Source organism: Rosa rugosa, chromosome 2 (genome assembly GCF_958449725.1).
Source record: "Rosa rugosa chromosome 2, drRosRugo1.1, whole genome shotgun sequence".
Taxonomy (NCBI): Eukaryota; Viridiplantae; Streptophyta; class Magnoliopsida; order Rosales; family Rosaceae; genus Rosa; species Rosa rugosa.
In genome coordinates, this window is record NC_084821.1 from 136,726 (window position 1) to 156,618 (window position 19,893).

A 19,893-nucleotide genomic window follows, 5' to 3' on the forward strand; every position below is an offset into this window, starting at 1 on the left:
TGATGAAAAATATCTCAGTCGTAAGTCAAATCTACAGTTTGTTGCTTGGCCAATAAAAGGGCGAAAGAAACATCTGTTAAAGATCCTAGTTCTATAGAAAGAAGAAATGTAAAGAATAGAATGGCACATGTACTTACAGTCGAGTCTGTATTCCCCAGATGGATAGTTCCCGCTCTTGTTGCAAAGTTCAAAGAACATACTGTTTCACAGAGATCTTCTTCTTTAGGACTTACATGGACAAGCATCAGAGTTTTTGAGTCCCTTCCTGAAGATAAAACAAAATCAAGGGAATGAATGATATTTACACCAGAATGATGAATAGAAAAGGTGAAGAATAAATTATAAAAGAGCAGGCATAAAACAGCTTGGTACATTGATGAATTAATTTTTGTACATCCATGTTACATAATGCATATAGCAATTTGATGCATGCCTGGTTTCTTTTTTTTTTTTTTCTTTTTTTTGACCTCCAAAAACTAATTCAGTGGCAGATCTTGTAAAGTAACAACTGAACAACCTCATGTATATAGTAGAGATTTGGACTGGGAATGTCGTTACTTGGTAGTCACTACATATAAGGATGTTACTAGAGTCCAGTGAGGTAAAGTGATTACCAAGGGAGTCTTTAAGAACTTGTGTCAGCTTGCTGTTCCTGTCATTAGTAGAGAAAAAAAAAGAGTTATTCAGGTATTTGTTCATAGTGCTGCAGCCTCCTTTTCATAATTACGTAAGTATACAATTAAAGTAAATCATAGCGCGCTGATGGACGCTTACATGCTATAAGAAGCTTGTAGAATTGAGAAGTCATCTTACTTAAAGAAAGTTGGTATCTTTATAAGCTTACTTTTGGATTTCACTAACAAAATAGGAGATATGCTGCTGATTTCAAATGGTAGGATTAATGACCAATAACTCATTTAAGTTGTGAGTTACCTATAAGGTACATGACCCTTTCTGAGTTGAAGGGCATTGATGACATCTCCCAGAGAGGAAAGGGACAAGTTAATGGCTTTTCCTTCTTCTAGTCTTCTCCCGGATGCCTTTGTCTTCAGCAAACGCTCACTTCCCCCTAGATCAACAAACCAAACTTTATTTGTTTCCCTTCGCCTCTCAGGTGCTCCACTACATGTGATTGATATGCGAATCAAGCTGTTAAAACAGAAATAAGAAGGATGGTCTCAGAACACAATTTTTTGTTCTAAATTTCCAAAATCAGTAACCAAAGCTAAAGACATATCTGAGGCAGCCAGTTCCTGGGAAATATTTACCAGTGGGATCTGCTGGAGGTAATGTTACAGTTTGTCGATGCAGTTGACCTGAACCGGCACCCTAATCTGTATAGTTTTATAGCTTGGGTCAAGCCACTCACTCGAATAGCCACAAGGTTTTCAATTTCAATCTCACCCTTTGGATCTGTGTGGATTGAGAGGCTGTTCAAATAAAAGTAGGATTATTTTGGAAGGCAAAGCTTGGCTTGAGACAGGACAACTAACAAAGAAAGCAAGGGAGGTGCTAAGCCAATAACGTTTCATGTGTGTAAGTAGACCATGAGAGGATTCATGTATGTAATTTTCTGGATCTTTCAACCATTCTATAACTATATTCTTACCATGGCATTGGATCCATTGGCTTTGTTGGTTGAGAGATTAGCAGGTCTCTCAGATTTCCCATGTAAATCTCAAGCATACTGAAACTAAAGAGATACACATGGTTGCTATCCGTGGCTTGCTTAAACAGTGCTTCAATTGCACGGGGCACCATTCCAGGATCTTCTGGAATTCCTTCCTACAAAATTTAGACCAGAACAAGTACATTCAGAAGTTCAGAACTACCATAAACATCATACTTAAGTCACTTTAATTCCGAATATATCTCGGAAAGCATGCAGGCAATTGAGACGGGTAGTGAGCCCTAACCATGGTGAAGGTTTTCCCTGTCCCTGTCTGTCCATATGCAAAGATGCAAGCGTTATAGCCATCCAGTGCTGATTTGATAACCGGTTCAACTTCTGAAAAGACTTCATCTGAAAATTTTCAACAGTCATATTCCTAGTCATAGACAGAGAGCTAGTTGTGTAGGTAGGTTAACACATAAATGATTATATGAAGGCTAGAATAGCCAAATTTACAACCAGAAAGCGTTGATGTACCTTGCGATGAGCCATGGTGGAAAACCTTGTCAAAACTGTAACTTTTATTCTTATTATCCGAAAATCTTAGAAAAACATTACTTGAATCCAAAGCTACAACACTTCTAAAACGGCCAAAGTTCTCCCCCATTTCAATGGGTCTTATACGACAAAATACTCGAATATTACCTGCAATGACAAACATACTGAGCATACTTCTGCAATTTTGGTTGTTTCATTAAGTTCTGCACCAAGTACAATTACTCTCCTGTCAAACTAGTAAGCAGAATTGGTTCTTTGAAAGGAGAGTAAATGTATTTGGTGCAGCATCATGCTTCCAGTCTACATTTCAATAGATGTCCATTGAAGATAACAAACCTTTCAAATCCAGAAATTCATTTAGAAACTGCTTTCGCTGTCTGTTCAATTCATTTATCCGGGCAGTCAAGATAGCAAGTTCATCTGCGGTCAAGAGTAGAAGATGGAGAATGTAACAGTATAACATGCATCTTATTTGTCGTTTGGTGCACACAGGAAACAAAAAGAGATGCTGCAGATATAAATACCAAGAATGTACCTGTAATCTTTGAGGTACGATTGCCTAATTCATCATCAGGATTCTCTGAAGCACTCACTGTCTCTATATTTGTGGTTCTTAAGTCGGTTGATTGCTCTTCAGAAGGTAGGTTTATTATTATATGACAAACAGATTTAACCCAACTGGAAGTAAGATGCGACTTTTGTCCTAGCAGGGAATGAATTGTTTCAGCAAGGTTGTGGAGAGGCTTTCTTGTTCTTGATGCCATAGTTTTCCTTCTTCTGGAACTGTAAATGTAATGTAAGCCCCTTTGTATATGAAACTGAACTCTGTATAGTAAACAAATGAATAAGTTTAGATATCTTTTTCAATGTCTGCAGCCATAAGGAATTGGGGGTTGAGAGAGTGCAACCAAATCAAACACAGAGAGATACTATGAACAAGTTACTTACCTGAATCACTGAATGCAGGAGCTCACAGCTTCAAAACTCCTGCCTTGTGAAATTGAATTTCAGCAGTCATTCTGGACTCCCAAGAATCAAAGACCAGACGAGGTCATATGTTGCCTTCCATACAGTCAAAAGCTTTGAATAAGAGAAAATATATTCCCATTTCAGAGTTCAGACCAACAATGTATTTGCAACTAAGAAAAGAAGGAAGTCCATAAATGGTTGTTTATTAAAAAAAAAAAAATCAGAAGAATAGCTGGTTCAATGCTGAAGGAAGAATTTATGTCTCTGTTGCACATAGGACCAAAAGCCTGTTGAAGTTTTCAACACGTAGCGGGGAACTGGTTTTTTCTATTGAGCTAACCTTGAGCTATCTCTGGAAGCTAGCTCATCCTCCTCATGAGAAAGAAACCATCAAACAAGATTGCATTTGTTTCATTTGTTAAACAGGTCCAGGTAACCAGTACTGGATTTTTGCTTCTTGACAAAACCACTTCAATTGCACAAGAGCATCAAAAGCTGGTTGTTGGCGAGGGGCCCATTTTCAAGTTTGCATATGATTGATGCATTTTCACTCTTTTCTTGTGGATGGTTGGGGTGAAAAATTGCTCAGGAATGTAACAGAGCTGTCATTACCTTATAACTTGCTATTTGATCGAGTTGATCAATCAAGCAAGTGATTTATCTGTGTTTGCAATCTACGCCAGCAAATACCAATCAATAGGCTAAACAACAAACTAGACCAAAATAGACCAAAGAACTACCTTTGCAACTTGCGATGATGACCCCAAAGAAGCAGACAATGTCCAAGGTTTTACTTTATTTAATGATTTATTAAACTCGGTGAACTTAGAACCTACAATTACATTGACAGAATAATGTGCGAATATATATAGTTCAAGTCTCAGTTGGGAATAGTTATAGTATTTATATCCAGATATAGTAATTAAAAAGTGTTACGTAGCACTTTTCTACAAAATTTTGGATTTTTACAAATGGTATTAGAGTCCAACTCTATCCCAATCTAGTCGACATAGCAAGATATCGTTCTTTTTAAGTCCTACCTATAGAGTTTTGTGTGTCTACACGTCAAACAAAGCGGACGATATTTTGCTATGCGAACTGAGTCGTGAAAAACTCGGCCCATTGCCTTTGTGGAATTGTGGGCGTTGGGGCAACGGTGGTTATGATAACAACTTTCTGATAATAAAGATGGATCCAGAGATGTAACCCAGATAAGTACCTGGAATGATGAAAAACTGAAGCTAATGTGATATGTATCGATCACTGAAGGCCTAGCATGAGGAGTAGAAAGAAACATGTAGCCAAAGACAACTTGCCAGCCTCAGTTTCTGACTTTATCATTCTTGCTACTTGGTAGCTTGGTAGCTAGCTAGAATATCACAACGTACGGACGGCAAGTCATCCTTGGCTGCACAATACCTTGTACACCTTAACGCAAGGCAATAGATCGAGAGGCTGCTGCGGCTAGCTGGATGCATGCTTCCAAATCATTCATGCGGGCATTATGGATCATATTGATCGATTAGAGATTGGAGGAATATATAGATGGATGAAGAAAAGATCGAGGATGGTTTAGTTGGGGAATGGAAGCATTATTTTCATCAATATATAGGAGTAAAGGGTGTGCTGAGCTCAAGGTAAGGATAAGGTTCCATCGTTGCAAAGGAAATGATGATGGATGTGACTCAAAAAACCAACTTGCATCACTAGGAGCCATTTTTCGAAAGACGAAGCCGTCAGATCGAGCGTGCAGAGTACCATAATCAACGCCGGAAGTTTTACTGTTTATTTACTTTGGTTGGGGTGTGTGTGGTGAATCGATCAGAAAGATGTGTAAGCTGGAAGGGGCTCTTCTCTTTGTTCTCTGCCAGACCAATGCCATGTGTTTCACTACACCATGCCGAGACTTGGGATCAAACGAGCAATACTGTCTTTGTCTGCATTTAATTTGGTTACACAGCTAGCTTCCTGTCTCTCTCATGAGTCGTGCACATTTCTGCAATCTGCAGATACATATAATGGTGTGGTAAATTTCAGGTGGCAAAAAAGAAAAGTAAGAGTGAAATATCACAGCAATTCCCTTATCCTAAGTCCTAACTCCGTTTGATCAAAGAAAGAAAATGCAAACCCAATGGAAGAAAACAAACCAAGGACTTCAAATACCCCATTCCGGGATATCTCTCATGTAACATTGCAACAAGCCAACCCTTTAAAGTCGGGAAATGCTAAAAACATTAGTAAATTAAGATTTGCTCTCCTAAGAAACAGTTTTAAAGGACTGTGAGGGACAAATGCATCTCAACCACATGTATTCAATATAAAAGCAGAAACTATAACAATTTAAAACTGTGCATTTATTTTCAACCGTCAGATTCACTTGTCCTTGTAATAGGAGGTCTTTGGTTCGAACCTCAGCTTGTGAAAAACATCTCTTGAGGAGAGGTCATACCCAAGTTGCTCCCAACTCCGGAGTGGTAGCTCACTCAGCCATTATTTTATATAACCAAAAAAAAAAAAGAACAAAAATAAAAAAAAAAGTGTCTAAGAGACAAAGAGTGAAACACATCTTCACTAGTCCACTGTTGAAATGTGATTAGATAACGGATATCCAGTCAGGTCGGGTTTGACCTAACAATGTACGAGTAATTTTTCGATTCTCTAGTAGTAGCTTTTTAATTCATCGACAATATTTTTAGTTTCTAACAGTAACCTTTTGGTTTCTTGACAAAAACTTTTCAAAATATGCCAATAACTTAAAAAAATTATCGTGAATGACAATAGTTTATTTTTTATTTTTTTTAATGACAATAATTTTTCAATTCGTGAGCAATAGCTTTGCGAAAAATAGTAGTGAGTTTATATGATTGGCCCAAAAAACAATTCTTCATCTTATATATGATACACATTCTAGTCTTTTTGGTTATGATATACACATTCTAGTCAGATCTTGAAGAACTGTAAAGGAATGGGGGTGATGTTCCCTACATTTCAAGCACATGCCATTTGGACACCGGCATGAAAAATTAGCTCTTGAACAATGAAAAAGGCGATGATATGTTATTCTGTTTTTCGTCCCTATCATAACAAATGATAAAAAAAAAAAATTCAGTAGTTATTCAATTACAAAGGCAAGTCAAAACCATAACCATGAAGATACACATTCTTCTACAAACTAACCTAAAAGGGACATGCAATCTTGACGAAATATTGCATTATTACCAACAAAATAGAATGACCCTGAGCAATATTACAAGGCAACAACCACCTGCTGCAACTATATATAACAAGCAACTGCTTTGAGTGATGCTCAAACCAGTGAAACCCAACAATACCCAGCACCACAGCAGATAAGAGAAATCATGCACGTGCAATAAGTTAAGACTCTTGGGGTGCCTCAAATCTCGTGGGAGTATCAATGCCCATCATACAGCAGATGCCTGATATTAAGATTATAAGCAGAACAATTGCCTGATCCATTGCAAAAAGAAACAATATCAGAACTCCAGCCATACTATGTACTGTAAAGAACCCCAAAAAAGGATGATTCTTCAATTCACCGCAGGGGTTAACTTGCTCGCACACTAGCAATTAATGTAGTCTCACTTTAGACTTTCATAATCCAAACCTTTCATGTTGAAAAGCATATTGTAAAGATTGTCTCTGCAAAAGACCAATCAAATTGGAGATCTTTTAGTCATCCGTGAGTCAAATAAATGAATGGTTCATCATGCTGATCTTAATTGTTGCCAAAACCGTCCATTTATTTGATACAATTGGATGGTGAAGCGATCTTCGATTTGTTTGATATTTGGCAGAGATGACCCTTAAAAGGTAAGTTCCCAAAAGAACTGTTACGAGTATCAAAGTTTAAGGTGAAAATTGTTTAATGACAAGAGGGTGAACAAGGTGAACGTATGAACTAGTTCAAATTATGCATGTACAGATTAAACATTTAGTAGAGGCCAAACAGACTTTTTAGCATAAAGATAGAGGTTCCACCAACTTAAATTAGATACCTGAGAAATGCCAGGGTACAGTTTGTCTATAAGTAAGAAATATGGATGAGACCAAAAAAAAAAATGTCATGCAGCACTGGCAACAACAGTGGCAATTTGGTCCATTAGTGTTCCTAGAAGCATTATCTACAAACACTTAACCACAGAATAACCAAAAGAGGAAAAACAAAAGACAAACTTACAACTAGAAGTCCCTCCAGAAGTGATGATTTGATCTGACAAACTTCATCACAGGCTGTCGAATTGGCTGATGCATTTCCTGAGGCACTTTCAGCGAGAAACCTTTCTAACTCTCGATGAGAAGGATATTGGATTGATTTAATGGGGTCTGAAACATACAGAACGGCATATTTTGCCCCAGACTGATCCACAGAACTAATAATCTCAGAGAAAATTTCACCTGCACAGCCACCAAATATGTGTTATGGCTTTGTCCTAAGACCAATCTTATAATAAACATCCTAGACCAGTGTGATTTGAGTAAATTAATCACATAAACAACTAGTTGAGTTCAACTTAACCTACTCTCTGAATGTGGGTGTTCTAGTTCCTTTGAAGAATCAGATCCTTTGTGGCAGAACACCACCAAATCTGCTTCCCCACTTGATCTTTTCTCCATCCTCGAAAGAAGATAATCCTGTCCAATTTTTTGAGGAAAAAAATATATCAGATCTTTGTGATATATCTGAATATGTAATACACAATTATCAAGTTGACTTACATGGACCGAATGCAGGTCTGAAAGCTTTTGAACATTATCACTGTCCACAGAGCATGACTCCGAGAAACGAACATTATTGAATCCAAAATTCTGCCCACAGATCTCTGACATCCCTGACACTAAAGAACTTTCCATAGCATCCTTCTCTGATGCAGCAATATAGGGAAATGCCATGGAGAAATTTGATTGTGTGAAAGAGACCTGTTCAAGAGCATAGAATTTTAGCTAATAAAGCAGAAATTTTGAAAAATAAAGTAGTTTTGTGATCTGACTCCTGAATCATAAATTCCAACCAAAGACTAAATGCAATTTAGCAAATTCCACTTACTTTGAGTAAGTCCACAAGAGCTGGATCAGCATGTTTGCTTGCAGAAATATCCGAAGATTGCAACTAAGAAACAAAGGAATTATTTCAGTATCCCCAAAAATATACAACAGCAAAAAGGTTTTCACTGTATCACAATGTCAATAACAAATCCACATCCAAAAAGTGAAGCTGTCTCAATCATAACCATTAAGGCCTTGTATGGTTCTTAGACAGTGACAGAGTGTAATGGTTATACTGAATTGTAAATTGTATAAGAATGTAATATTCGTTCACTTCCTTCCCCTGGTCTCATACTTAATGCAAAACAAGCAGACTGCTGATTCTAGCAAATCATCTATGCATTAATTCGCCAAATATGAAAACATAAAGTACTTTGAAAAGTAAACAAACATGAATAGCCAGATTAAGTTCGAGCTTACAAACAATCCAGATTAATTTAAGTTAGCACAGGAAGTCATGAATCATATGAAACTATTGACTCAGTTTTGCATATTTCTCCAGCTATAGTAACAGGTAGCAAATATAAAAAGGATTTCTTTGGAATTTGGAACACATAAAGAAAGTTACATGATAACAGGAGGATATCCAGTGTTCTTACCTCTGTACCAACGAAGACAAGAGCAAGGTCCAAAGGCTGATGAACTTCGTTGCTAGGGCACTACGGAAATGAAGAAAGATATATATAAGATAAAATCAAGAGTACAAGAGGAATTATAAATATAGAGTGAAAAGGAAGAAAAAAAATATATATATATAAACTCAGAAGAGTGAATTTGTACTTCTTGCAGTTCATTGAAATGAGACGTTATAAAGTCTAAGACATCACAAGAACTGCAAAAACTACCACTGAAAACGGAAGAAATAAATACCAGCAAGTTCGACCAGCCCCCTTCTGAAAGCACAGACTTTGCTAAATCCTTCGGAGAGATAGTCTGGTAATTAATGGCTGCCTTGACTCTGTTATTTGAAAGCATATAATCAGCAAATTAAGAACAAAGAGCATTACTTTAGAGAAAACAACCCTCAACCCCTAAGATGGTTGCTACCAAAATGTTCCATTATTTGACCAAATCTCTATGTGCACAGCACGCTGCCATCAAAGGAGATGACACGGTAAGGAATATTGATATGGCAAGGCTCTATCCAAGAGTCAAAAATAGATTCTTTTAATCTTTTACTGAAGGGCTAGATTAAAAATAGAAAAATGAATCCCACAGGGTAGCCACCCTGTTGTCTCCCAGGTCATATTTCATCTCCTGAAAAGAGGATTTGCATGGCATCATTGGCCTGAACAGGACTAGACTAATTTTTGGATTTGAATGGATTGGACGAGCTGAAGCTAGCACTGCCATTGTGTTTGATGTAGGAAACTGACTACCCGTATTACTTGAAACTAAATGGACCTCAATTTGATAGGAAGGCAGCATAGGTAAATTAAAGTGACATGGAACACGGCAGGCAGACTTGAGTTGAAATAGTAAGAAAGAAAAGGTAACACATACTGATGGTAGTGCGGTGACCAGAGGAAAGCTGGCACTGTGTTGTAAGTGGAGGGCATCGTAAGCCCTGAAGGAATCTGAGAGGCAAGCAACAAAGCCACCAAATATGCTAGCAAAGGTAGAGCAGCCTTCATCTTTGGTCCTGCACTCAATCCATGTTACAGATCAGATTCATACCTCGTTCGAATTACGCATTCGAATCCATCCATATGCGAATGCGAACAGAGATCGATGCAAATATAGATAAGTAAATAATAACCAATCTGATATAGCGAATCTAAGGGCAACAAGGAAACTAATAGATCGTTTTGGGGACCAACCTGAGGGCTGAGGCTGAGAAACTTGATCAGAAATTCAGAAAATCCTTTTGCTGGTATTATCAGAATTCAGAATTCAGAAATCAGATTCCCAAAACCAATTGAATCTGTCGACGCCTTTCTCCCTTGGCTACTGGAGATTTCTACCTACAAAATGCCAAGCCAGACTCTCATCCAATCACTTATTCTGAACTTTGGGCCCAATCATCCCTACTTTTAATCGCCAGGCCCTTTAGTTGTTTTTTTTTTTTTTTGGTCAAATAGAGGTCTGACGTCTGAGCATTTTAACCCGAAAATTAGGAAAACCGACCCAACATGTCTCGACCTGGGACCGTTTGGTCCATCTTTGTAGATAAATTTGAAAGTGTTTATAGGCCCGGACCGGTATGTATATACTTTGGGCCGATCTTGGGCCTTAGCATACATTTGAAGTTAATCAAGCCTCAACAAGGCCCTTCTAGTGACAGATCCAATTTTTTTACAATTTTAAGAGATAACTTATTAGACCCACTTTTCGATCACATATTCACATCTTAACCGTTTAGTTTTTAGGTATATATGAGCACATCACCTTTGCAAATTTTCAGCTAAATTGATGATCGTTAAGGTATCGAACCAAGTTAAATCAATGGATTAACCGAATATATCCAACCTGAACCGTTCGTGTTCATAATTGTAAATTGCAGTTATGAATGCCTTAATGATTATCAATTTGATTGAAAATTTGCACAGATGATCTACTCATATATACCTAAACGACTGAACGGTTAAGATATGAATATATGATCGAAAACTGGGCCTAATGAGTGATCCCTTAAAATGACTAAAAAAATGGATCCCCCATTAGAAGGGTCAAGGGTAAGATGTTCGATAAATTGTCTCAAAAAACTTAAGGGCAATAAGACAAATAGAGTATGAGCTAGGGAGTGCATACTTCTTCATCTCTCCCACGCTACTTGGGTCAGAGTGTTAGCTAGTGATGCTTTTGGCTATCCCCGAGGAAGAAAAATTCGTTCATAGATCCGCCACCTCTGTTTGTTCATGCATGTCAACATCCGCAATCTCATTGGACAATCTCTTAAAATTAAGGTATGCACAAGAATTCCACCGGCAATCAAGTATAAAGGTGAGAGGTCATGCACCGCTCATGCTATAATTAATCCTGTTGGTGCTGGACTCTGGCGGGCATTTGATGCATTAGCTAGTTCATCCTTTTCATTTACCTTCTTAATTAAACAGGTTAGCTAGAGAGTGAATGTTAATCATGCACCTCAACCGATTCAAAAGAAAATTAACAATATTTATTTTGTACCAATGGATTTATTATGATTTATGATCGAGACAGTACTAACTACTAGCTATAATACTAGTGGATTGATTGATGGAAAGGGTCTTGCAGAGTGCGGGGGAAAATCTTGTGAAGGCTGGCTAGCTCTCGTTTGTCATGTGAATGCTATTAATATTAAAGGTTAGCTAACTAGCCTGAGCTACTTCTATGCAACTAATATCTCTACACCGCTCCCATTCAGCTAGTTTGTATGTCCTAGCTACCTAAAAAACAGCTGCTAGTTTAATTTGTATGTGCTAGCTAGAACCTCTTCGATCTGTCTTCAGTTCATCCGCATCCATCTCCTAACTAGATGCTCTGGCGGTGGTGCGTGCTCCCTCTAGCAATCAATGAGAGACGTGTCCTTATTTCTCCTGAAGAACTCTCTGGGATCGAAGATGAAGAAAGGCTTGAGAAACTTCTGCAACGACGATGGCTCAACCTCTACCCTCAACCAACACGGCAATAGCCGCCCCAGCCCCCTTGGTCTTGCTCTTAGTCAACATGATCATGATCATACCTCCCCAGTAGGTCCTGTCAATGTCGACTCTGGCTTTAATAAACATTGGCAAAATGCTGCTGCTAATACTGATCATCATCAATATCGTCTTCAGGAAATGGAAAGGCAGCCAACGTTGGAGGAGATGATATTGAAGTTGGATTTGGAAGAGGAGATTGCAAGAAAATCAAAGGAGCTGCAGCTCATGAAAGAGGGCCACGAAGACGATGACTACAATATTGATATGAATGGACTAATAATGCGAGGACCGGGTAGGATGTCTTGCGTAAATAATTCAGATATTTTGCGGTCTGCAAGGAATGCATTGAATCAGTACCCTCGTTTCTCTCTTGATGGCAGGGATGCCATGTACCGCTCTTCCTTCAGAAACAACTTACATTTGCAGCAGGATCATATTGGTATTGTAGGACAGGAAAAGCTGAGGCCAACTCATCGTGATCACAGAAGAAGCTCAGATGTATGCTCATCAATGGGTCGTGATGCAAGTAGCAGTACCACGAGGTCTTTGTATCGTCGTCGTTTGCCAGCAACTTTAGCAGGGGAGAGTGTCGTATGGTGCAAACCAGGTGTAGTAGCCAAACTGATGGGGCTAGACGCCATGCCAGTACCAGTAAGTGTTGGTGGTAAATTCAAAGGTAGTAGTAATGAAAAGTTGTGTTACATCTTGAAGCAGAGTCAACGGAACATGATCACTATGAGGAGCAGAGGTGAGCAGAGACATGAAATGGAGAGAAGATCAATGATGCATGCTATGGATCGTAGTATTCCTGCAGCACGTAATTGTAGCAGATATAATAATTGTAAGAAAGGCAAGGCTGCTGCTGCTGCTACTGCTGGTTCCTGCAGTACCACATCCAAAACTACTCCAGCTGGCAATTACTGTGTTGTTAAGCCATTAGTCACCATACAGCATTCAGATCATAACTAGTAGATCGAGGGAGGGTCCTTAAAGCCTGTTTTATGACTGACAATGTATACGCGGTCAGAATTACAATCACCATCACTAATACTCTTCTGATTTGAAACGAGTGAAATCCTTTGGTAATAGTAATTGTGGATGACTCTTGCAGTTTCACCTTCAAAATGCTAATTATCGATCAGTAAGGAGATTTTTCCTTATATGCATGTGTTGGTTATTTGTTTATAATACTGCATACTGATATTTGTATAGTTCATATCCTTTTGATTCTATCTATGTGCAAGAAAATCCAATGTTTTTTGCTTATATCTGATGGTAAAGCCACATATTCTCTCCATTATTATTAGGGAAATTGCAAATTTCACCTCAATGGTTTTATTTTTTCTTTCAAGGGAGAAGAGCAATGTGTTTCAATTTCATGCAAGTCCTATGGACAATATTGGACTCTAATTTTGTCTTGAGCCACTTAGATCGATCGAATTTCAGGATCAACATACAGTTAGCTTTGATGATTTTGAGCAGTAAGAGTTTTGTTAAAATAAGATGACCAACCTTGAACCATATATAGGTGTGATTGCTCATGATGCAAGTAAGTGTCTTGGCCAGACTAAAAATCATAGATACCATTAGTAATTATGGTAGCGTGCAACAGGACTTAAGCTTTTCGATTATTACATGGATGCTAGGCAACCAAAAAAGTAAATTATAAGCTTCATATATATATATATATAAGCTCCTAGCTAGATACTACGTACAGAAGTTATGTTCATTAGTGCTGTAGGGCATAATAGGCTTTGTTAACCTGTAAAGATTGGACATTTGTACTCAAAAAGTGGCCGCGGTGGCATCATGATTCACAAAAAGGATTATACGTATGTAGCAGATGGTTACAGTTAAGATTGCCCAATAAAGTGCAGAAAAAGGTTCTTAGTTTGTACCAGAAAGGAGTATAGCGTGGGATCGAAGATTGTGATTCTCTCATTCATAATATATAGTTCTTTGAGCTTGACAGACGGTTTGCCACATGCTAAGCACTTTTGATAAAATTGATAAGATCCTGAATTTTTGGTAGTTAAGTTTTCCCCAATCTCCTTAACTTATCCCTCTATATATAAATATGATCGAGATTCGTTTCTTTGTACTAGTAGTAGCAGACTAGCAGCTGGTGTCAAAATTTCGATAGCAGGCATGGCAATTGGCATATAAAGAACTAATGTATCACAAATTCTGTATAAAGTCAAAGTAAAATGCCTGCCCCCATCATCCATTGATTCCATTTCCATGTGCCTAGTTGGGCACCCAAATTTAATTTTAAGTAAATACCAGGGTGTTAGAATATTTAGGTGAATATTCTGCTATATATTCAATCTAAAAAATCATATCAGATATAAAATAATGGGGGTTTGGTGCCTATTAATTTTTATTCGCAATGCAGAAATGGTAATTGGTCAAGTTGAGGATGCAGGTAGCTGATTGCAGTAAACTTCTGAAACAGTTAAGATTCTTGCTAGTAGCTGTAGGGATAGAAGCGGAGGGCAGCATCTGTTGGAATTCAGAAAGATGAATAGATGATCATAAAGTACAAGTGAATTGAGAAGTATATAAATGTACATTATATAATACATAACGTACAGAAGAGATTCGCGCCGGCCAAGAAAAGCTAGAGAGGAAAAGGAGAGAAAGGTTGGAAATTGGCCTCAGGCTCTTGAAAGAACCTAAGTAATACCAAGAAAGAGTACCTCATGTTCTTGGAATGCTGATGCTTTCATTCAGCTGACTAATTAAAAGTACTCCAGTCCAAGGGCCATGCGCGCATATCATCGTCTGTTACTGTTTTCTCTTTTCTGTTACACTTTAACTAATAACTATATATAAACTGTCATCTGAGTATGACTATGGGAGACTTGCTGTCATCCAAACTTGATCACTTGCCCACTTGCGTATGCATTTCCACGATCAAACATATATGTTCATTTAGTTAGGAAAACCCGGGCACATTCATCCATTATTACCACCATACTTGCTGGTCATTGAAAATAGAACTAGAATTAAATAGTCTCCATAGAAAAGTATGTAATCCATTATATATTTAGCCCTTCTTATCCTACAATAATCCACATGCAGGTTGTACTACTAGTGGTGCATGGTATAAACTTATCGATTTATATTGTTGGTCATTCTCTATCAGCTTAAGCCTGGTAGCCTAATTAACATGATTCTAATGGTGCAGTTACAGAATACAAATGTCATCCCCAACTCTCTGTCGATCTTTTTAGCTTTTGAGACCTGTAATTGTTTAATACACACATGCATACAGCACTCATCGGCAACGCATGGCAATCTTATAATCTTATTACTTGCAATATTACACTGCTATCAAACTCTCCGGTGTCTACTGGTTCATACTTCATAGTTTGATTGATCATAATTATTTTTCAAGTATTATCTAAGGAATCTTGGTTTATGAAAAGAAGGTCAAAAGTCCACTTGACTGCACTAATAGCCAGGCTGGGCGCAAACTGCCATTTTATATAAAGAGTCTTTCTTCAGCAAGCTTGGTATTTGATTTATATATTGGCTAGCTAGTTTCAGTTACTCATGAAGTTAGTTAATTGTCAGTATACTGTTTTGTGACTTTGTCCGTGTTTGTTTATTCCAAATTTTGGCCATTGATTAATTTACATATAAATATTCCTTGATCATATCCCATCTCGTAATCCCTGCCCCAGCATTCACATCTATATAAACCCAACAATCCCATCAGCCTTTTTATTCATCATCAGAAACCACTGATCAACTCTTTTCTCCCATCAACGGGAGCAATCTAGCTAGTTCCCGGGCTGCAGATTAATTATGGATGAATATCGTACGTGCATCATATTTGTAGTCCTTCTTGCCATTTCACAGACTGTGAAGAGTTCTGGTAATGGGTGGACAAATGCTCACGCCACTTTCTATGGAGGCAGTGATGCTTCAGGGACAATGGGTAAGTTTATTGATATAAGCTCATCATCATATAGAATATTTAATGGTGGTTGTAACTTGTAACTTAATTTGGGGTGACTTAATCGCAGGTGGGGCTTGTGGTTATGGAAATCTTTATAGCCAGGGGTATGGAACAAACACAGCTGCACTCAGTACTGCTTTGTTCAATAATGGGTTGAGTTGTGGAGGTTGCTATGAGATTAAATGTGTGAATGACAAACAATGGTGCTTACCAGGATCCATAGTAGTAACTGCAACTAATTTCTGCCCACCCAACGGCGCTCTTCCTAATAACGCTGGGGGCTGGTGCAATCCTCCATTGCGTCATTTTGATCTATCTCAGCCTGTTTTTCAACACATTGCTCAATCCAAAGCCGGAATTATCCCTGTGCAATACAGAAGGTATGTATAAATTAAACTCAATTTTGTAGATACCTTCTTAAGCATATGTGTATGTTTGAGATCTATATGTCAACATTATTCATCCTGCATCCAGGGTTGGTTGTAGCAAGAAGGGTGGAATCAGATTTACAATCAATGGGCACTCCTACTTCAATCTGGTGCTTATAACCAATGTGGGTGGAGCTGGTGATCTAGTGAGTGTGTCTATTAAAGGTTCGAAAAGTGGCAACGGTTGGATGGCCATGTCCCGGAACTGGGGTCAGAATTGGCAAAGCAACTCCTATCTTAATGGCCAAGCCCTTTCTTTCAAGGTTACAACCAGTGATGGACGCTCTCTTGTCTCCAACAATGTGGCTCCTCCCAACTGGTCTTTTGGTCAAACCTACACTGGAGGCCAGTTCTAAGATTTTAGCTCCTTGGTTAACTTCTGATGAATTAATCCAAAACTAACTTGATCCTCTGTCATTGTTGATATATTTTGGGTCTTTCTAGTGGTGCTCAATAATACACAAGGCACGCAACTGGATCTGAGCAAGCCTAGCTAGCTGCTAGCTAATACATCTTGTTTTTTTTTTCATGGACATTGGCTGAGGTGAACAAAGGTGGACACCCGGCCGCTCGATGAGTGGTTTCTATGAATTCTGTTAGTCGACTTGCTTTCTTAAGGAGATGAGAGACAGGGATATATATATATATATATATATATATATATATATATATAGTCCGGCTACGGTGCGGACGTCTGTACCGTGCGGACGGTACGGATTTCCCGTTTTCCCCCACTTTCCGATCACATTTTCACATCTTAACCGTTCAGTTTTTAGGTGCTAATGTATAGATCACCTCTGCAAAATTTCAGCCAATTTGGTGATCGTTAAGGCATCCAAAACTGCAATTTACCATTATAAATACGAACGGTTCCGGTTCGACAGATTCGGTCCGTTCGTGTAAATTGCAGTTTTGGATGCCTTAACGATCACCAAATTGGCTGAAATTTTGCAGAGGTGATCTATACATTAGGACCTAAAACTGAACGGTTAAGATGTAAAAATGTGGCCGGAAAGTTGTCGAAAACAGGAAATCCGTACCGAAAGTTCGGTACGGACGTCCGCACCTGAGAAAAATCCTATATATATATATATATATATATATATACATCAATTGTCAAATCATATAGCAAATACAGTGATGCAATGATCAGGGTAAAATGTTAACTCAAGATTGCTTATCAGTTTATTAGTTATTACTGTTGTTTGCTGAGTATATGTTGTTGGAACTCGGACTGTTATTTCATAGATAGTTATGAAGAAGTATACTGAGTTAATCGAACTCTGCTATGTGTTTTTCTTATTATTTCATTGATAATCCAAAAGTTCAATAATTTGAACTTCTAGTTCATCTCAAATGTGTATGTTCTATCTGTTTGGGATTTGTTTCTTTCACAGTGTTTTTTTTTTTTCCTTCACATAGCGTGTTTTTTTTTTTTTTTTTGGTGATTCTATTCAAACCTCTCACATTGGCATTTGCAACTCCTATCATATTTTTGTGATTAAACTTCCCATATATCTCTATGTACCTCTTATTCTCCACACTTCCACAACAATGAATACAAAGCAAATGTTTATCATCATTCACCATTGACAAAACCTTCGAGCACAGCAAACACTTTTTTTTTTTGAATGAGAGAGGAAAATTCCCCCCAAATTTATTAATAAAAGAAGAAAGAAGAAAGACTAACTAGATAGGGGGGACATGAACCTAACCCCTCCAGTAAGAAAGTTGGAAGACATCTGACCAAACAACCAAGCAAAAAACTACCGAAAGTGAAAATTAGGAAGCCCCATAAAATCTCTAGCTATTGCAAAAAGAAGCAACAAAATCCGGGGGCGAGTCCCACCAAACCATAGTATCTGAAGTGAAACCAAAATTTGCAAGAGCATCTGCAACTTGATTCCCTTCCCGAAATATATGAGAGCACCAGAATTGCATTTGAGAGATGCGGTGTAAGCAATTACCCCATTCCACTCGAATTTGCCAAGGCACCAAATTGGGTGATTTAAGAAAATGAAGAACTAGAGTTGAGTCAACCTCCAACCACACATGCTTCCAATCTCGAATCCAAGCTAGCTCAATTGCTTTAATAACCGCCATTACCTCAGCTGCCACTGAACTTGGAATGTCAAGATTAGAACAAAAGCCACCAAGAAATGTACCCTTGAAATCCTGAAACACACCACCATAGCCAGCTTGATCTAAGGCACTCCTCCAAGAGCCATCTGTATTAATTTTCACCCAACCCATTATAGGAGGGATCCAATTAACCTCAATGATAGAAGGAGCTCTACGTGGCCTGCATGTAGCCCCAAACCTTTTCAAAACAATTAGCTCTTGCACATTATTAAACATAGTACCTGAACCAAGCTTACTGGAAGCTAAGATCTGTCCATTAATCAATTGATATGCCATGGGTAGCTCGACAATAATTCCATCATATTTTACCTTGTTTCTGAAGTGCCAGATACACCATAGCACCACCACAAATGATGCAAGCCAAAGTTCACGTAGTTGGGGACTACGACCAGCCAACCCATGATGCAATATGTCCACAAGAGAACCATGAAGCCCACCCAAATCAAACAACTCTGCCATACGCCGCCAAATTGTTGTCGTGAAGGAACAAGACAAAAAAATATGATCAACGGACTCACCGTGATGATTACAAAGAACACATCTTGATGCAAGAGATACCCCACGTCTTTGAAGAAAATCCTCTAAAAGAACACGTCCTTTTAAAACTTTCCAAGCCAAGAGGGACATGCGGGGAGGAATAAATTTAGACCATATTAATTTTCCCCAACTTACTGTAGGAAATTTGTGACTCAAGAAACTATATGCATCACGAGCCGTTAGCTGCCCCGAAGGAGAATGTGTCCAGATTAGCTTATCTTCCTCATATGAATTAAGAAGCGGCACGGGAAAAGAAAAAGGAAACAGAAATGGGTGTTCTTCAAATAAAAAGGCAAAGAACAAAATTACACTTTGATCAAGCCCAGCTTCCAAATTCATGGTGGGTTGTTTGAGCAATTGATCAAATTGAAAAAATATTTAATCATTGCCCAAAAAAAAAATCTTCCGCAATATATATTATGAGAAATCAAAAGGCACTCTTGAATTGAGAAAAAAGACGAATTAGATTGTTATTTATATTTTTATAGTGACTTTTCTAATTTCTTGATGAAATTTTCTTTTTTCTCTATCAGTCAACAAAATCTAGTTGCAGATCCCCCTTTTGAGAATACGAGCTCAAGAACATGATCATAGTATTTCCTTAATTAAAGTTAGGAGAGTTAAAGACGGTTTCTCAACTAATCATTGTATAAAATCATATTAGACAGCAATTCGACAATCGATCATCAATGGTGAACAAAAGAAATGCAAAAGATGATGATGGAATTATGGTTCTCAGAGAGAGATAGAAGCTAGAGATGATTAGATTATTTTTAGGGAAATTGTCTGTACAGTATCTGACGTTTCAGGCATTCTAAACTTTTATACCTCAAGTCTTCAAAATGGTACCCGAGGTTCCGACACTGACCGAATATTTATATCTGGAGCCGTTACGGAGACTGCTAGCTGGCATATATTGATCATTAGATGACCAATTTACCCTTTATTTTTTGTTATCCTTAGTTCTTCTTCATATGATAAAAAAAAAAGCAA

General features: G+C 38.0%; 4 protein-coding genes across 5 annotated transcripts in view; 2 read left to right on the forward strand and 2 right to left on the reverse strand.

Annotated features, from left to right (window-relative positions):
• The window catches only part of LOC133731987 (kinesin-like protein KIN-14T), a 14,224-nt gene extending 10,495 nt beyond the window's left edge, over positions 1–3,729 (reverse strand). Inside the window, exons 1-11 of one of the 2 annotated variants that reach the window (XM_062159443.1) lie at positions 3,480–3,729; positions 3,119–3,232; positions 2,706–2,995; positions 2,507–2,590; positions 2,150–2,317; positions 1,917–2,023; positions 1,610–1,785; positions 1,269–1,430; positions 934–1,149; positions 615–652; positions 138–265 (exon numbers count right to left, since the gene is read on the reverse strand). In XM_062159443.1, the coding sequence (XP_062015427.1) occupies positions 138–265; positions 615–652; positions 934–1,149; positions 1,269–1,430; positions 1,610–1,785; positions 1,917–2,023; positions 2,150–2,317; positions 2,507–2,590; positions 2,706–2,934 (1,308 nt within the window). In that variant the 5' untranslated portion in view covers positions 2,935–2,995; positions 3,119–3,232; positions 3,480–3,729. Of the gene's footprint in view, positions 1–137; positions 266–614; positions 653–933; positions 1,150–1,268; positions 1,431–1,609; positions 1,786–1,916; positions 2,024–2,149; positions 2,318–2,506; positions 2,591–2,705; positions 2,996–3,118; positions 3,251–3,479 lie in introns of both variants that reach the window. The other variant, XM_062159442.1, reaches the window with a different exon arrangement.
• A 2,440-nt stretch (positions 3,730–6,169) lies between these two features.
• LOC133731506 (uncharacterized) lies at positions 6,170–10,201 on the reverse strand. The gene is made up of 9 exons (XM_062158872.1): positions 10,024–10,201; positions 9,707–9,845; positions 9,074–9,161; positions 8,803–8,862; positions 8,205–8,267; positions 7,877–8,077; positions 7,681–7,792; positions 7,338–7,555; positions 6,170–6,607 (listed from the first exon to the last, which is right to left on the reverse strand). Exons 2-9 carry the CDS (start codon positions 9,835–9,837, stop codon positions 6,515–6,517), a joined length of 966 nt encoding a protein of 321 aa, XP_062014856.1. The 5' UTR covers positions 9,838–9,845; positions 10,024–10,201; the 3' UTR covers positions 6,170–6,514.
• A 1,232-nt stretch (positions 10,202–11,433) lies between these two features.
• On the forward strand, positions 11,434–12,991 carry LOC133731505 (uncharacterized). Its single transcript, XM_062158871.1, has 2 exons — positions 11,434–11,874; positions 11,962–12,991. The coding sequence occupies exons 1-2, from the start codon at positions 11,698–11,700 to the stop codon at positions 12,793–12,795; spliced, it is 1,011 nt and encodes a 336-aa protein (XP_062014855.1). The 5' UTR covers positions 11,434–11,697; the 3' UTR covers positions 12,796–12,991.
• Positions 12,992–15,104: 2,113 nt separating this feature from the next.
• On the forward strand, positions 15,105–16,977 carry LOC133731507 (expansin-A1-like). The gene is made up of 3 exons (XM_062158873.1): positions 15,105–15,772; positions 15,861–16,173; positions 16,268–16,977. The coding sequence occupies exons 1-3, from the start codon at positions 15,640–15,642 to the stop codon at positions 16,575–16,577; spliced, it is 756 nt and encodes a 251-aa protein (XP_062014857.1). The 5' UTR covers positions 15,105–15,639; the 3' UTR covers positions 16,578–16,977.
• The last annotated feature ends 2,916 nt before the right edge of the window (positions 16,978–19,893 follow it).

Bases quoted from the DNA above. Each gene is read 5' to 3' on its own strand.
- LOC133731506 (XM_062158872.1), bottom strand. From the start codon at position 9,837: ATGAAGGCTGCTCTACCTTTGCTAGCATATTTGGTGGCTTTGTTGCTT. The intron at 8,078-8,204 runs GTAAGTGGAATT...GCTCTTGAACAG, and splicing joins CTCTTGTGGACTTACTCAAA to GTCTCTTTCACACAATCAAA. The intron at 7,793-7,876 runs GTAAGTCAACTT...AAAATTGGACAG, and splicing joins CAGACCTGCATTCGGTCCAT to GATTATCTTCTTTCGAGGAT.
- LOC133731505 (XM_062158871.1), top strand. From the start codon at position 11,698: ATGAGAGACGTGTCCTTATTTCTCCTGAAGAACTCTCTGGGATCGAAG. The intron at 11,875-11,961 runs GTAGGTCCTGTC...TATCGTCTTCAG, and splicing joins ATCATGATCATACCTCCCCA to GAAATGGAAAGGCAGCCAAC.
- LOC133731507 (XM_062158873.1), top strand. From the start codon at position 15,640: ATGGATGAATATCGTACGTGCATCATATTTGTAGTCCTTCTTGCCATT. The intron at 15,773-15,860 runs GTAAGTTTATTG...ACTTAATCGCAG, and splicing joins TGATGCTTCAGGGACAATGG to GTGGGGCTTGTGGTTATGGA. The intron at 16,174-16,267 runs GTATGTATAAAT...TCCTGCATCCAG, and splicing joins ATCCCTGTGCAATACAGAAG to GGTTGGTTGTAGCAAGAAGG.